We start from the raw sequence: 17,409 nt of genomic DNA, 5'->3' as shown, positions 1-17,409 counted from the left end.
GAAATTAAGAGGACCTTTACTGAACTATAAGTTCTAAATTACCCAGGGATCTAATATTAAAATAGAGTTGGTAGTATACTCAGAAGAGGTAAAAAACTTTTAAGCATCTATTCCCATACCCCTACTACCACATTTTCATTGCTATGGAATCCCTAGAAAATGGTTTAGAAGCAAGGTGAAATGAAGAGTTGTTCTTCTATGGATATAGAATTTTAGTTTTGCAAGATGAAAAAGTTCTATTATCTACTGCACAACAATGTGAATATACTGAGTTGTGCAAATACAAATGGTTAAGATGGCAAACTGTACGTCATGTATTGACCAGACACCTACATCATCATTTATTTCATCATTCTAATGTAATAAAAATACCCATGTTATAGAAACTTCCCTGAAAATCTTCAACCAAGTTTCATATCCCATTCTTCCTCAAATAGACCCTATGTGGAAATGCCATTCTTTTCTTTTATTACATAAATTAAAGATATTTGAATATTAACATGGGCACCTGGACATCTAATAAAATTTAAAGCCATCCCATTTGAGAAGTGGTAATTGCAAAAGACCAGAAAATGCCAAGAAAGCACAATGACAAATCAGGGTATGACATTTCCCAGGCAAAAGGCAAAGTTGAAACTTCTTCAGTTATTTTGCTACCCCCTACCCCTGTGGGCTCCTACCCATGCAGGAAAATGAATGTTTCATAACTTCAGAGGTTAGCAAATCTTTTTAGATTCTCTATGGGTCGTATTTCACTGGATTTCATGTAGGAAGGACAGCCTCGAAACCATAAAGTATCTGACCTATGGTCACAGGACTCTGCTAATTTACCCCAGGTCCCTGCATAGGTGCCATGAAGTCTTGATTGGCGTGAGGTAACTTGCAGACAGGTTCTAAAGTTTCCCATCATTACAATAGAGCTTGACCTGGCCACTAAATTCTTAGCCACTTCTGAGCAGCTACTTTGAATAGATCTGAAATGTAATTTGTACATGGCCATAAAACTCCCAAAAACTCAAAAGTGGTGCTTAGTGGTTGAGTTTCAGTATACGGAACAGTATTTTCTTAATAATGTCTCCCCAAGTCCTCCTCCCTTCAGTATAATATCATACATTTCTATAATTTCAAAAGAACTTTTGAAATTAAAGCCTTTCCCTATTCACATAATGCAACATTTTCGATTGAGGTCAGGGATGTTTTTGTAGGTTTTTTTTTTTTTTTTTTTTTCAGTTGGAATCTCACCCTGTCGCCCAGGCTGGAGTGCAATGGCGCGATCTTGGCTCACTGCAACCTCTACTCCCGGGTTCAAACAATTCTCCTGCCTCAGTCTCCCGAGTAGCTGGGATTATAGGTGCCCACCACCATACCCAGCTAATTTTTGTATTTTCAGTAGAGACGGGGTTTCACCATGTTGGCCAGGCTGGTCTCGAACTCCTGACCTCGTGATCCGCCCACCTCGGCCTCCCAAAGTGCTGGGATTACAGGAGTGAGCCGCCGCGCCAGGCCTAGGTTCTTGTTTTTAAGACAGGGTCTCTCTCTGTCACCCAACTGGAGTACAATGGCATTGTCATAGCTCACCACAGCCTCAAACTGCTGGGCTATAATGATCCGCCCACCTCAGCCTCCTGAGTATCTGAGACCACAGGTACGTGCCACTATGCCTAATTTTTCTTTTTGTAGAGATGGGGTCTCCCTATGTTGCCCAGGCTAGTCTCAAACTCCTGGGCTCAAGCAATCCTCCTGCCTTGCCCCTCCCAAAGTACTAGGATTACAGGTGTGAGACACCACACCTGGCCTTTCTGGATTCTTTTTTCTTTTTCTTTTTTTGAGATGGAGTCTTCCTCTGTCACCCAGGCTGGAGTGCAGTGGCACAATCTTAGCTAACTGCAAGCTCCGCCTCCCGGGTACATGCCATTCTCCTGCCTCAGCCTCTCTAGTAGCTGGGATTACAGGCACCCACCAGCACGCCCAGCTATTTCTTTGCATTTTTAGTAGAGATGGGGTTTCACCGCATAAACCAGGGTGGTCTCAATCTCCTGACCTTGTGATCCGACCACCTCGGCCTCACGAAGTGCTGGGATTACAGGCGTGAGCCACCGCGCCCGGCCCCTTTCTGGATTATTTAGTGAGTGTGACATGTTGGGATGTTTCCCAGGAAGACTATTCCCCAGAAGTGTCTAGAAGTTCATTCGAGAGGAGATACAACTTTTTTCATAGGTCTTAATTTCAAAACCCTTTTCCGAGCAGCCTATACGTTCCAGCCCCAAGCCAGGTGGTAGGAATGTAAACATGCCCGGGTATGCTCCTAGGTGCCACCGTGCTGTCTTCATCCGTGTTCTGAACCTCACTGAATGACCACCAAGTGCTGAGTTATTTAGCTGCTCACTATTAATGAAGCTCTTTTTCTCTTAGTGAATGTGGAATCTTAGATATTTAGGCCTGGCATGTTTTTGTTCACCTAACATTTTCAGTTAAGCCTCTTGATGTTACAGAATCCACTGTGAGTTAGAGGTGGGTAGCTGAACAGCTCAGCTATGATTGGTATTGCAGGTTATCTCAAAGAGAAAGAAACACAGCTCTGAGAAAATAATGTATCTAAGGCCCTCATATCAATGATAAGTTACTTGTCACATTTTTACTAGATAACATGGTTTGTTCTCAAACAACCATTTGTGTGTGTGTGTGTCTTTTAAATATACAGAGCTTTAAATTTACTGAAGACATTTTTGTCCACGTTATCCCATTTGAACCTCACGGGTACCCAGTGAAGCCCTCAGAGAGATCTCGTCTATTGCAATGACTCAGTGGGATACAGGTAACTGCACATAATGACCCCTTCCCTTCCTGGGACTGACAGCTACGTCTGGGAGGCTGGTATCTCCCTGGATGGGTCACCTTCATCCCACAGCAGCCCACTGAGCTTTGGTTTCTCATAATGTGTTTTCATTTTTTATACATGCCATGATGTGAGAAAGGCAGCCCCTATAGGATATCACTGCTTTCTACTGGGCTGGAAAAGAAACCATCTTGGGGAGAAATTGCTTAAGATCACGAAGTATCTGAGGAAAGAAGGCGTGACTCAGCTCTGCGTTCCAGATTCCAATGCTATTGCTTTCTCTTTTACCATGCCACCTCTCAACTCTGGCCTTTTATGTTGATCCACGATTGAGTCAACTACAGAAGACATAATTAATTCATATAAACCATAGACAAATATAAAATATTCATTGAAGAGTAGTATGTATTGTGGTTAGAAACAAGGACTCCAGGGCCAGCTTGCCTAGGTTTGAATGGCAGCTCCATCACCTCCCAGCTGTGTGTCCTTGGGAAAGTCACTTAATCACTCTGTGCCTCAGTTTCCTCATCTGTAAAATGGGAATAATAATATCTACCTTGTAGCATTGTTAGGAGGATTAAATGAGTTGATAAATGTAAAATGTTTAGAACTGTGCCTGGTATATAATAAGTATCCTGCGTTTAGTATTATTATTGCATACATTGTGCACATCAACTTTCTGAAGGAAGATCTAGAACTTACTCTCCAGAGTGGTGGGTGGCAGCTTTGCTTGTTGGTCCTTGGGCAAGTGGCAGGAGCAGCTGAGGAGTTGCTGAATGATCCCTGGACTCATTTGCTTAAAGTCCTCCTTAGAAATGGGTGAGAGGCTCTTCTGTAGAAATATCTCCACCAGCTGCCTAGCAGAGAAGCAAGTCTGTGTGAGGAAAACATAACATTGTTACTAATCTCAGCAGATTTAAACTAGATTCTCCACCAGTTGTCATTCTTGAGGAGTGAATTCTAGATGGAATGGCTAGAACACACACACATGAAGCCAGTATGACACGTGTTTCCTTGCAAACTTTCAGCTACATGTGATTCCTAAGGATATTTTAAATCTCTGACCAAAGTCTGCAATATCTCATTTTCATTCTGAGCATTACTTCGTATGAGTTTTGCACACTTTTTCTTTCCTAGAAAGACACATTGTGTTTTACAATGTGTTGAGTGGTGTTCTAACCAGCAGCCTTAGGATACTTTGATGTTTTTGTTCTTTTTCAATGAGGATAGATTTGTGTTAACAAAGACTTCATACAATAAACAGAAGTCCTATGGTCATGAAATCACTGTCTTTAATACTGTTTGATTTAGTCAGCCTGTGTAGGAAACGTGTACTTTCAGAAGTCCTAAAAGTAAAGGTAAAATTTTTGAAAGTAAAGCTATGTCAACCAGCTGCTGTGTAAATACCAAATGATACAGCTACCTCTCTCAATTGGCATCCCTTCTTCACACACACACACACACACACACACACACACGCACACAGTTGAAAACATCATTATTTCTTACTGACTTTACTAATTTTTACCTAAATCTGTACAATTTGTTTTCATACTGTATAGGCATATTTATGAGAGAGAAGAATAAGTAAAGAACAAATGCCATAGTCTCTAAAAATGGCCACAAGACATTTGTCCATCTCAGAATAAAGGCTGACATTGTGTATGTCAAAAATTACAATTTAAAAGTTTTAATAGGTGAATGAGAGTGGTATGTAGTTTCACTCTCACAAATGGATGTTTTCTATTGAAATAAGACCCTGATGCAATGTCTTTGTGATCTTTAGTTGCGATCAGTAAGGTATTGTTTTAAAAATCAGTGGTTTGCAAAGCTGGGTTGGTGTGCCACGCTGTATAATTTAGAGATGTTTTAATAAAGGCACTTTGCTAATCCGTAAATAATGATGACACAGTTGCTGTTTGTCTTTTTCTCCCACATAAAAATCTTTAGAGATGATTTCACGGATAAAAAGTTTTATCTTGATCAGGAAATGTTTGGGTGCATGGAACAGAACCCACTGAAATCAGAAAATCAAGAGGAGATTGTATTAGAAAGGCACAGATGGTCTCAAAGAACCCAGGGACTGAAAGAATGCCCACACTTCGTAAGGAATGACAACTTGAAGCTGGGAAATGAAAGATGCATGATCTCTGCCCACAACCTTCTTCCCGCCCCCGCCCTCCACTCCCTCCCTGAGCCAAGTATTTTCTTTTTCCTGTTTCCCTTTCCATAGATCTATTTCCTTTCACAGTTTGGCCCTCTCTCATAAACTCACGGCCATATAAACCCCAACTCTAAAGTGACTTTTCACTCCAAGAGCCCAAGAATGCTGCATCTCTAAGTCCTGAGAGAGATCTGATGATTCAGCAAAGCCACAGATGGTATCTCTTGGGTCAGGAGTCCATTTAGTTCAATCGGTTTTGCCCAAGTAGTAGGAGATGGAATAAAGATATTCAAACATGGGTGCCAACCTCACTCCTGTGGGTGAGGAAGGCATTTCTCAGTAGGGGATTGGGAAAGAACTCCAGAAAGTTTCTGCTACAAAAAGCATCCACAGAAAGCTAAACTTGTGGTTTTTTTCCCTTTATCAAAATAATGTACACCAAAGACAAGATTCTCTTTTGCACCACTTGTTATTGACAGAATTTAATTATTTCATCATCAGTAATATTGACAAAAATAAAAGGACACTGGCAACAAACTTTTGATGATAGTTTCATAATACAATTCCTATCAGAAAATGCCTGACTGGTGAATAAAGGAATGGAGAAATAAACAAGAAGAGAATACTATGCACCTTCCTGCAGTTTGTTGTCAAGAAGTTGAATAGTTTCTAGTTTTAGAATACCTTCTCACAGAGTAAGTTTATTCTATCACAAACTTCTGTGCCCTTAATCTTTGCTTGCTGCTCTTGTGCCATTTAGGTCATTAAGTAAGTTTCTTCTGAAATCACTAATATAAATGTCCTTACTAGGGACTCATTATATTCTATAAAATTTTGAACATGACCTATTTTTTAAAAAGAAAATGAATATTTAGATTATGCAGGCAATAATCTTTAAAATATCTTTATTCCTTCCTCTGTAACTTTGAAATATGTTTGTACTTGTGTTGATGTTATCAGATTTCTATGGAAGCTTTACAAACATATTCAAAAGCAGTGGTTTCTAATCTTTAGTTTTGAGAATTACTTGTAGGGCTTGTTAAAAGACAGAGTTCTGGACACTACTCTTGGGGTTTATGATTCAGTAGATTCCGGGTTGGGGCCTGAGGATGTACATTTCCAACAAGTTCCCAGGTGATGCTGCTGCTGCTGGCCTAGGCACAACCCTTGGAAAACCATTGACCTAATAATATAGGCAGAGTCCTCAAATCTGGTGTCCCACGTTAGAATCCCATCAAGAATCACAAAGACAGACACGTGTTGGAATAGAGAAGAATTATTGGAGAAGAGATTGTGTTTGTTTTGCACAAAAAAATGATTATTAGCATTCTTAGAAGATGCATGCCTTAAGTAACCCCAAAATTTTAAGAAATAACCTTTATTCTTTATTCAAATAAGGTCTCCACGAAGAGACCCTATTTGCTCTCTTCCTGAGAGTTGGCCCTAATTAAGGAAACTTCAAAAACATGGATTAAGATGGAAATCAACTCTTGTCACCTGCAGTTGAATACAGTAAACATGAGTTTGAAAGAGTCAGCTTCAACAGATGCCTTTTATACATGGCAGAAGTAACAGAAATTAACTTTTAAGATACATAATAGCAAAAATATGTGCCTATTTTTGTTCAACATTGTATCTCTCGTGCCCAGGATGATTAGTGGTGTGCATAAAATGCTCAATATGTTTTCTGAATTAATTATTAATTCATTCGATCTGAACTCAAGGGAGGAAAAAGCGATATATTTTATTCCCCTATATACTTTGGCTTCGTTTTTATGTCTACAGAGATACACTTTTAGAAAAAGAAAACCGTAACTACATGTGGAACTAGAATATTTTTACTTTTCACGATAATACACAATATTCTTTAAGTTTTCTACAACTCTAGTAAAACTTTCACAGCTGGGCTTCCTTTGACAGTAGCAAATACTTGCATAAGAGAAACAATGGCAATACCTGATCCCAGGAAATTGGGCCATCCTCAGACTCTTCGTCCATGAATGAAGAGAAATTAGAATAGTCTCGATCAGGGGTTATTATGCTGTTTTGTTTCCTTTGAAGTTGATGGATTTTATCCTTTTTGATACAAGTACTTCTGGTCCAGAGAGTGTTGAGGAGTTGGTCTAGTTCTAGAAATTTCATATAAAATCTGGTGTCACATAGAATAGATAAGTTCAGAATAGTCACAATGTCACATAGCTACAGCATAGATATTCCCTTACAAAGAATTATCATTTTTAAGCCCTAGAGATGATGGAATGGACATTTCCACCAATGAAAATGCCTTCCATTGAGTCAAGTATTTTCTTTTTCTATAAAAATGTAAATTAAAGATGAAACTGGCCTAATCTTAGGAAATTATTCCCTGGAGGCATTATACATCCATCGTAGATTAATTATTACTTTAGTTAAGTCAATCAAACTGTTTTCCTTTTAAGTGTATATGCAAAAGAGAGAAAAGCCGTGAAAGGGAGAAAAGATTCTAGAAACAAACTAGATCTTGTTTTCAAATGCAACTATGGTATGGCAGTCAGTTTAAAGATCGCAGATTAGTTTCCCTCAGTATAGCTCTAGGCTTTTAAAAAATAATTTGTACAAAGAAGAAATAAATATAATAGTAAATTTATATGGATTTATACATCTTCTTACTTATGATTAAAATGGAATTTTCCTAAATGTTATCAACAGTGGTAGAAATAAAAAGCAGTCAATAAATACATCCCAGTATTTCCAGATGTTGGACCCAGCAAATACAGACTTTGAAGGAGCTATTATGTTTAAGGAACTAAAGGAAATTATATTTAAAGAATTAAAGGAAAGTTTGACAATAATAAATCAATTAATAGCAATTTTTAATAAGGAAACCTAAATTATATAAACATCCAAATGAAAATTCTGGAGTTGAAGAATATTGAGACAATAAGTGAAACAAAATGTTTACTAGAGGAATTCAACAGCATATTTGAGAGCGCAGAAGAAAAAAGTCACTGAACATGAGTATAGATTAACAGAAATAATTCATTCTAAAGAACAGAAAGAAAAAAGAAAAAGAACAAGTGTCGGAGACCTGTAACAAGAGCAAGTATACCAATGTAGACATATTGGCAGTCAGAGAAAGGAGAAAGAGAAAGGATTAGAAAAAATATTGGAGGAAATAATGGCCAAAACTTTCAAAATCTGATATAAAAGCCTGAACATACATGCTCAAGAAGCATATCAAACACCGAGTAAGATAAATACAAAAAGATTCACAGCCAGATACATTACAGTCAAACTGCTGAAAATCAAAGACAAAATCTTGAGTCCTGGCTTGGTGGCTCACGCCTGTGATCCCAGCACTTTGGGAGGCTGAGGTAGGTGGATCACCTGAGATCAGGAGTTCAAGACCATCCAGGCCAACATGGTGAAACCCCCTCTCTACTGAAAAAAAAAAACCACAAAAATTAGCCAAGCTTGGTGGCAGGCACCTGTAATCCAAGCTACTCAGGAAGCTGAGGCAAGAGAATCGCTTGAACCCAGTGGGTGGAGGTTGCAGTGTGCTGAGATGGCACCACTGCACTTCTAACCTGGGCAACAGAGTGAGAATCCGTCTCAAAAAAACAAAAACAAAAACAAAAAACAACAACTACAACAGAAGATAAAAAATTGAAAGCAGCAAAAGAAAATGACTTATCACCTACATGGGAACATCACTACAATTAATGGCTGTCTTCCCATCTAAATAATGGGGACCAGAAGGTAGTGAAATGATATATTCAAAGAGCTAAAGAAAAAAACTGGAGGAGACAGAGCAAGATGGCAGAATAGAAGGTTCCACCAATCATCTCCCCACAAGGACACCAATTTAACAAACATTTACACAAGAAAAGCACCTTCATAAAAACTAAATTTCAGGTGAGCCCTCATAGTGTCTGGTTTTAACTTCATATTACTGAAACAGGCACTGAGGAGGTAGAAAAAACAGTCTTGCATCCCTGGCAGCAGCAGTGTGGTGCAGAGAGCATCTCTGGGCACTGACAGTGGGAGGGCACAGCAATTGTGAGGCATTGAACTCAATGCTGTCCTGTTATAGCAGAAAGGAAAATAGGACCAAACTCAGCTGACATCTGCCTATGGAGGAAACATTTAAACCAGCCATAGCCAGAGGGGAAACCCTGATCTTAGCAGTTAGAACCTGACTTCCCCCACAAGCCTTGCCACCTCAGGTGAAAGTGCTCTGGGGTGCTAATAAACTTGAAAGGCAGTCTAGGCCACAAGAACGGCAACTTTTACATGAGTCCTAGTTCTGTACTGGACGAAGAGACACTGGACTTGGGAAGTGCGGCACATGACCTACAGAGACACCAGCCAGGACAATGCTGGCATTATCCCTTTCCTAACCCCAGGCTGCACAGCTCATCATCCCAAAAGAGACTTCTTACTCCCACATAAGGAAAGGAGAGGAAATAGTGGGGAGGACTCTGTATTGCATCTTGGATACCAGCTCAGCCACAGCAGCAGGATGGGGCTATGGTTAGAGTTGCTAGAGTTGCAAGGTCCTGTTTTCAGGTCCTAGCTCTCAGACAACATTTCTAGACACTCCCTGGGCCAGAAAGGAACCTGCTTCCTTGAAGGGAAGGACCCAGTCCTGGCAGGATTTGTCACTTGCTAACTGAAGAGCTCTTGGACCTTAAACAGCCAGCAGTGATACTCAAGTACTATGTCAGGGGCCTTGGGTGAGGCTCTGAGATTTGCTGTCTTCAGGTATCCTCTGAGCCACAGTGTGTTAGAGCACCAAACAGACTCTTAGAGCCAGAGGGGCGGTCCCAGATTCTAGGACTTGGTTCTTGGATGGGATTTCTGGACCTATCCTGGGCCTAAGGGAGCCCACTGACTTGAAGCATAAGTCCTAGGCCAGGCAGCATTCACCAGAAGTTGATTCAAGAGCCCTTGGGCCTTAAGGGAACATTGGCGGTAGTCTGGCAGCCCTCCCCGTGGACCTGTGGTGGCGTTGGCCACAGGGTAAGGCTTCTCTGCCTTTGTAAAAGGGAGGGAAAAGTAAGAAGGACTACGTCTTGTGATTTGAGTGCCAGTTCAGCTGCAATACAGTAGAACACCAGGTAGACTTCTAAGGTTTTTGACTCTAGATCCTGGCTCCTGTTTGGCACCTCTGGACCTTGCCGGGGAACTGGGGTAACTTGTCACTCTGAAGAGTGGAACACAAACCTGGCTGGCTTCACCACCTGCTGATTGTAGAGTCCCAAGGCCTTGAGCAAACATAGCCAGGGAGTGGTTACAGTGGGCCTCGGGTGAGACCCAGTGCTGTGCTGACCCAATGTGGTCATAGTGGTGGTGGGCACAGTGGTGCTTGTGTCAGTCAACTCTCAGTTTCAGGTGGCTCAGAACAGAGAGTGAGAGACTCCATTTGCTTAGAAAAGGAAGAGAACAAGAGCCTCTGCCCTGTAATCCAAAGAATTCTCCAGGATCTTGTCCAGGACCATCAGGGTGATACCTGTATGAGTCTGCAAGAACTACAGTGTTACAGGGTTTGGGGTGCAGATACAGCAGATCTGTATCCTAAAGCAGATACAGCATAGATCATACACCTAAGTCCTTCGGACTATCTGGAAAGCCTTCCCAAGAACAGTGGATACAAACAAATCCAGACAGTGATGACTACAATAAACACCTAACTCTTCAATGCCCAGACACAAACAAATATCTACAAGTATCAAGATATTCCAGGAAAAAATTACTTCACCAAATGAATTAAATAAGGCACCAGGGAACAATTCTGGAGAAACAGAGATATGTGACTTTTCAGATAGAGAATTCAAAATGGCTGTTTTGAGGAAACTCAATGAAATTTAAGGTAACACAGAGAAGGAACTCAGAATTCAGATAAATTTAACAAAGATTGAAATAATTTAAAAGAATCCAATAATTTAAAATAAAATATTTTAAAATATTAAATAATTAAAAAATAATTTTAAAAATTCTGGAGCTAAAAAGTGCAATTGGCATACTGAAGAATTCATCAGAGTCTTAATAGCAGAATTGATCAAGTGGAAGAAAAAAATAGTAAGCTTGTAGACAGGCTATTTGAAAATACACAGTCAGAGGAGACAGAAGAATTAAAAAAAAAAAAAAAGCACAACTACTGAATCTAGGAAATAGCCTCAGAGAGGAATATCTGAGTTATTGGCCTCAAAGATAGGGAGAGAGATAGGGTTAGAAAGTTTATTCAAAGGGATAATAACAGAGAACTTTCCAACCCTAAAGAAAGACATCAATATCCAAGTACAAGAAGGTTGTAGAACAGCAAGCAGATCTGACCCAAAGACGACTACCTCAAGGCATTTAATAGGCAAACTACCAAAGATCAAAGATAAACAAAGGATCCTAAAAGCAGCAGGAGAACAGAAACAAATGTACAACGGAACTCCAGTATGTCTGACAGCAGACTTTTCCGTGGAAGTCTTACAGGCCAGGAGATAGTGGCATAACATATTTAAAGTGCTGAAGGAAGAAAACTGTTACCCTAGAATAGTATATCCTGTGAAAATATTCTTTAAACATGAAGGAGAAATAAAGATTTTCCTAGACAAGCAAAAGCTGGGGGATTTTATTAATTCTAGACCAGTCCTATAAGAAATGCTTAAGGGACTGTTTCAATCAGAAAGAAATGGATGATAATGAATAATAATAATCACCTGAAGTTACAAAACTCACTAGTAAGTACACAGAAAAATCCAAAATACTGTAACACTGTAACTGTTGTGTAAACTACTCCTATCCTAAGTAGAAAGACTAGATGATAAACCAATGAAATGCAATAACTGTAACAACTCTTCAAGACATAGACAGCACAATGTGATATAAACAACAAAAAGTTTAAAAGTTGGCGGACAAAATTAAGGTGTAGAGTTTTTATTAATTTTCTTTTTTCTTGGTTTTTGTTTATACAAACAGTGCTAAGCTTCTGTAAGTTTAAAATAATGGATTATAAGATAGTATTTGCAAATCTCATGGTAACCTCAAACAGAAAACATACAATGGTTACACAAAACATAAAAGCAAGAAACTAAATCATATAACCAGGGAAAATCACCTTCACTAAAGGAAGAAAGAAAGGAAAGAAAATGACCAGAAAACAAATAACAAAATGGCAGGAGTGAGTCCTCACTTACCAATAATAACATTGAATGTAAATGAACTAAACTCTCCAATCAAAAGACATAGACTGGCAGAATGGATTTAAAAAAATAAGACCCTATTGCCTATAAGAAACACACTTCACCTATAAATACACATATAGACTAAAAATAAAGGAATGGAAAAAGATATTCCATGCCAATGGAAACCAAAAAAAAAAAAAAAAGCAGAGGTCACTATCCTTATACTAGACAAAATAGATTTCAAGACAAAGACTGTAAGAAGGGAGAAAAGTCACTATATAATGATAAAAGTGTCGATCCGGCAAGAGGACTTAATTATTTTAAATATATATGCACCCAACACTGGGGCACCCAGATATATAAAGCAAATATCATTAGAGCTACAGAGAGACATAGGCCACAGTACAATAACAGCTGGAGACTTCAACACCCCACTGTCAGCATTAGACAGATCTTCCAGACAGAAAATCAACAAAGTAACATTAAACTTAATCTGCACTATATGACCAAATGGATCTAATATATATTTACAGAACATTTCATCCAACGGCTGCAGAATGCACATTCTTCTCTTCAGCACATGGGTCATTCTCAAGGACAGATCATATATTGTTTTTTAGATGGAGTTGCTCTGTCGCCCAGGCTGGAGTGCAGTGGCCAGATCTCAGTTCACTGCAAGCTCTGCCTCCCGGGTTCACGCCATTCTCCTACCTCAGCCTCCGGAGTAGCTGGGACTACAGGCGCCCGCCAACTCACCCGGCTAGTTTTTTGTATTTTTTAGTAGAGACGGGGTTTCACCCTGTTAGCCAGGATGGTCTCGATCTTCTGACCTCATGATCCGCCCGTCTCGGCCTCCCAAAGTGCTGGGATTACAGGCTTGAGCCACCGCGCCCGGCCCTCAAAGTATTTTTTAAAAATTGAAATAATATCAAGTATCTTCTCTGAACAAAATGGAATAAAACTAGAAATCAAAAACAAGAAGAATTTTTGAAAACTATGCAAATATATGGAAATTAAGCAATATGCTCCTGAATGACCAATGGGTCAATGAATAAATTAACAAAGAAATAGAAAAATTTCTTGAAACAAATGATAATGGAAACACAACATACCAAAACCTATGAGATACAACAAAAGTAGTATTAAGAAGAAAGTTTATAGCTATAAGTGCCTACATTGAAAAAGAGCAAAGATTTCAAATTAACAATCTAACAATGCATCTTAAAGAACTAGAGCAGCAAGAGCAAGCCAAACCTAGAATTAGTAGAAGCAAAGAAATAAAAAAGATCAGAGCAGAAGTAAATGAATTTGAAATGAAGGAAACAATACAAAAGATCAATGAAGCAAAAAGTTGGTTTCGTGAAAAGTTAAAGAACATTGACAAGCCTTTAGGCAGACTAAGAAAATAAGAGAGAAGATCCAAATAAATAAAATCAGAGACGAAAAAAGAGACATTACAACTGATACTGCAGAAATTCAAAAGACCATTAGTGGTTACTATGAGTAACCATATGCCAATAAATTGGAAAAATCTAGAAGAAATGAACAAATTCCTAGACATATACAACCTACCATGATTAAACCAGGAAGAAATCCAAAACCTGAACAGTCCAATAACAAGTGATGAGATTAAAGCCATAATAAAAAGTCTCCCTGTAAAGGAAAGCCCAGGACACAGTAGCTTCACTGCTGAATTCTACCAAACATTTAAGAAGAACTAATACCAATTCTATTCAAATTATTCCAAAAAATAGAGGAGGAGGGAGTACTTCCAAACTCATTCCATGAGGCCAATATTGCCCTAATACCCAAACCAGACAAAGACACATCAGGAAGGGAAGGGAAGGAGAGGGGAGGGGAGGGGCAGGCCAATATCTCTGATGAATATTGATGCAAAAATCCTCAACAAAATACTAGCAAATTGAATTCAACAATCCATTAAAAAGATCATTCATAATGACTAAGTGGGATTTATCCCCTAACTAGGATGCAAGGTTGGTTCAACATATGCAAATCAGTCAACGTAATACATCACATCAACAAAATAAAGAACAAAAATCATATGATCATTTCAATTGATACTGAAAAACCATTTGATGAAATTCAACATCCTTTCATGATAAAAACTGTAAAAAATGGGGTATAGAAGGAACATATCTCAACATAATAAAAACTATATACATTAAACCCACAGCTAGTATCACACTGAATGACCATGATGACCATATGACCAAGAATCCCACTGCTGGGTATATACCCAAAAGAAAGAATTCAGTATATTGAAGAGATATCTGCACTCCCATGTTTGTTGCAGCACTGTTCATGATACCTAAGATCTGGAAGCAACTTAAGTGTCCATCAACAGATGAATGGATAAAGAAAATTTGGTACATACACACAATGGAATACCATTCAGCCATGAAAAAGAATGGGATCAAGTCATTTGCAACAACATGGATGAAACTGGAGACCACTATGTTAAGCCAAGCACAGAAAGACAAACATTGCATGTTCTCACTTATTTGTGGGATCTAAAAATCAAAACAATTCAACTCATGGACATAGAGAATAGAAAGATGGTTTCCAGAGGTTGGGAAATGTACTGGGGGGAGGGGGTCAGTTAATGGGTATAACAAAATTAATTAGAAAGAATAAGACCTATTATTTGATAGCACAACATGGTAACTATAGTCAATAATAACTTGATTGTAAATGTTAATATTAAAATAACTAAGAATATAATTGGACTGTTGGTAACACAAACAATAAATGCTTGAAGGGATGGATACGCCATTCTCTATGATGTCATTATTACCCATTGCATGCCTGTAGCAAAACATTTCAGGTACCCCATAAAGATATACACCTACTATGTACCCACAAAAATTTGAAAAAAGAAAAAGAAAAAAAGATCAAGAATTTTATGTCTAGCAAAATAATCCTTCAAATTGAAGGTTAAAAAAAGCCATTCTCAGATACACAATGAATGAGAAAATGTATTGCTAGAAGACTTGCCTTGTAAGAAATATAAAATGAAGTTCTTTAGGCTGAAAAGAAATGACCCAAATTTACCACTTGGGTAAAGTTCCCATTTTGATTAAGTCCACTGAAAGAAATGACCAGCACTGGAGATGTAAAAATGTGGGTTAATATGAAAGACACTATAAATATATTTTTCTCATTTGTTCTCTAAACTTAATGAGAAAATACTACAGGCTTCTCTTTCAAAGTCAGAAACATAATAAGGATGCAGATCATCTCCACTACTGTTTAACATTATATTAAGATTATTAACCAATGCAATTAGATGAGAAAGTAAATAAAAGCATGAGAATTGGAAATAAAAATAGGCAAAACTACATGTATTTAGAGATAGTATTACATACCTGAAAATCCTAAAAGTATTACAAAAATAATCATGAATCAAGTTATAAAATTAACCTATAAAAATTAGAAACACATATATATGTATATATACACACACACAAACAAAGATCAACTAGAAGACAGATGAAAGAGGACCTCATTTAAGAGAGCAAAAAAGAATGTTAAAGGCATAGGTATAAACATAACAACAAATGCCCACGATCTATGTGAGGGAAATAAATATTTTTAAAAGCAAATTGTTCCCTTTTGAAGAGTGCATGGCCAAATTAAAGTGTCAAGAATTTATTTTTAACTACCGTTAAGAACCTCCATAAGATGAAGTAGTGAGGAGAGGAAGTTTTTCTATTATAAGATTATTACACTAGAAAGGAAGAAATGAGAATTAGAAGATCACCATTTTATAAGCCCTAAATAATTAATCAGTCTAGGCAACTATCATCAATAGCTTGTAACTCTGAAAAAGAGATGACCAGATGCTATATGCTTTCTAATGGAAGGTACTAACATAAAACAGCTAAGCAACCTTATCAAGTCTCTACATATAACAGCCCCTACGCAAGAAACACAGTGAATAGAAATGCGTGATAGATGACTAGGACTGCAATCAGCAAACTCCAGATGGAAATCAACCCCCTTTGTTTTTCAACCAAAAAAACTCGCAACAAAATAGAAAAGATGGAAGAAGTGTGACACGCATAAAAGAAACTGAAGGGACATACCAACAATTTGCATTTTATGGACTTTATTTTGATCATAATTCAATAAAAATAATTTTTTAAAAATTATGAAAATATGAACACTGACTGATTTTTTTTTTTTTTTTTGAGATGGAGTCTCGCTCTGTCTTACAGGCTGGAGTGCAGTGGTGCAATCTCGACTCAGTGCAACCTCTGCCTCCTGGGTTCAAGCAATTCTCCAGCCTCCGCCTCTGGAGTAACTGGGACCACAGGCACGTGCTACCACACCTGGCTAATTTTTTGTGTGTGTTTTTAGTAGAGACGAAGGTTTCATCATGTTGGAACTCCTGACCTCAAGTGATCCACCGCCTCCAAAGTGCTGGGATTACAGGCGTGAGCCACTGCACCCAGCCTGAATATCATTTTTTATGATATTAAGGAATCGTTATCAATTTTTTACTCATGATAACGAAGTGCTTAAAAAAAATCCAACTAGGCACAGTAGCACACTCCTGTAGTCCCAGCACTTTAGGGGGCCAAGGCAGGCAGATCACTTGAGGCCAGGAATCAGAGATCAGCCTGGACAACATAGTGAGACTCCTGTCTCTACAAAAAATAAGAAAACTAGCTGGGCATGGTGACACACACCTGTAGTTTCAGCTACTCAGGAGGCTGAAGTGGGAGGCTTGCTCAGGAGTGGGAGGTTACAGTGAACTATGGTCCCACCACTGCACTTGAGCCTGGGCAACAGAATGAGACCCTGTCTCTAAAAACAACAACAACAAAAATCCATCTCAGGGGTGTTTTGATGTCTATTTTAAGAATTAGCCATTTCATTTTTAATGCCTTGTCAAGGACAAAGAAATGTGCAAAACAAACATTCTAATTCCAGTTCTGACATCCCATTTCATCCTGGAGGCCCAAAAACCAGGTAGTCACGAATGCAGCAAGAATGGCTATTTCACATTACTTCTATCTGAAATTAAATGACTTTCCTGATTGCAAGGAAACTGCTGCCAAATGTCTTGCACAATTTGGAATACTATTCTTTCATTCTACACGACAGTTTGTTAGGCCTGGCCCAGCATTACATCCCAAATAAGAAACTACTCAGTTAGTATTTATGGCCGATCATAAAATCTCCTCCTCCCTCTACATCCACAATTCCAATCACTTAGAAATAGGCCA

At 38.5% G+C, this 17,409-nt stretch overlaps 1 protein-coding gene across 4 annotated transcripts in view; it reads right to left on the bottom strand.

Moving 5' to 3' along the window:
• Positions 1-17,409, bottom strand: part of SLC39A12 (solute carrier family 39 member 12) — an 82,173-nt gene that overhangs the window by 50,604 nt on the left and 14,160 nt on the right. For all 4 annotated transcript variants that reach the window (XM_073018768.1, XM_008002414.3, XM_008002412.3 and 1 more), the window contains exons 5-6: positions 6,957-7,129; positions 3,539-3,710 (exon numbers count right to left, since the gene is read on the bottom strand). In XM_073018768.1, coding sequence (XP_072874869.1) covers positions 3,539-3,710; positions 6,957-7,129 — 345 coding nt within the window. The remainder of the gene's footprint in view (positions 1-3,538; positions 3,711-6,956; positions 7,130-17,409) is intronic.

The sequence above is a fragment of the Chlorocebus sabaeus genome, chromosome 9, assembly GCF_047675955.1.
Source record: "Chlorocebus sabaeus isolate Y175 chromosome 9, mChlSab1.0.hap1, whole genome shotgun sequence".
Lineage (NCBI taxonomy): Eukaryota > Metazoa > Chordata > Mammalia > Primates > Cercopithecidae > Chlorocebus > Chlorocebus sabaeus.
This window is presented reverse-complemented; position numbering and strand designations above follow the sequence as displayed.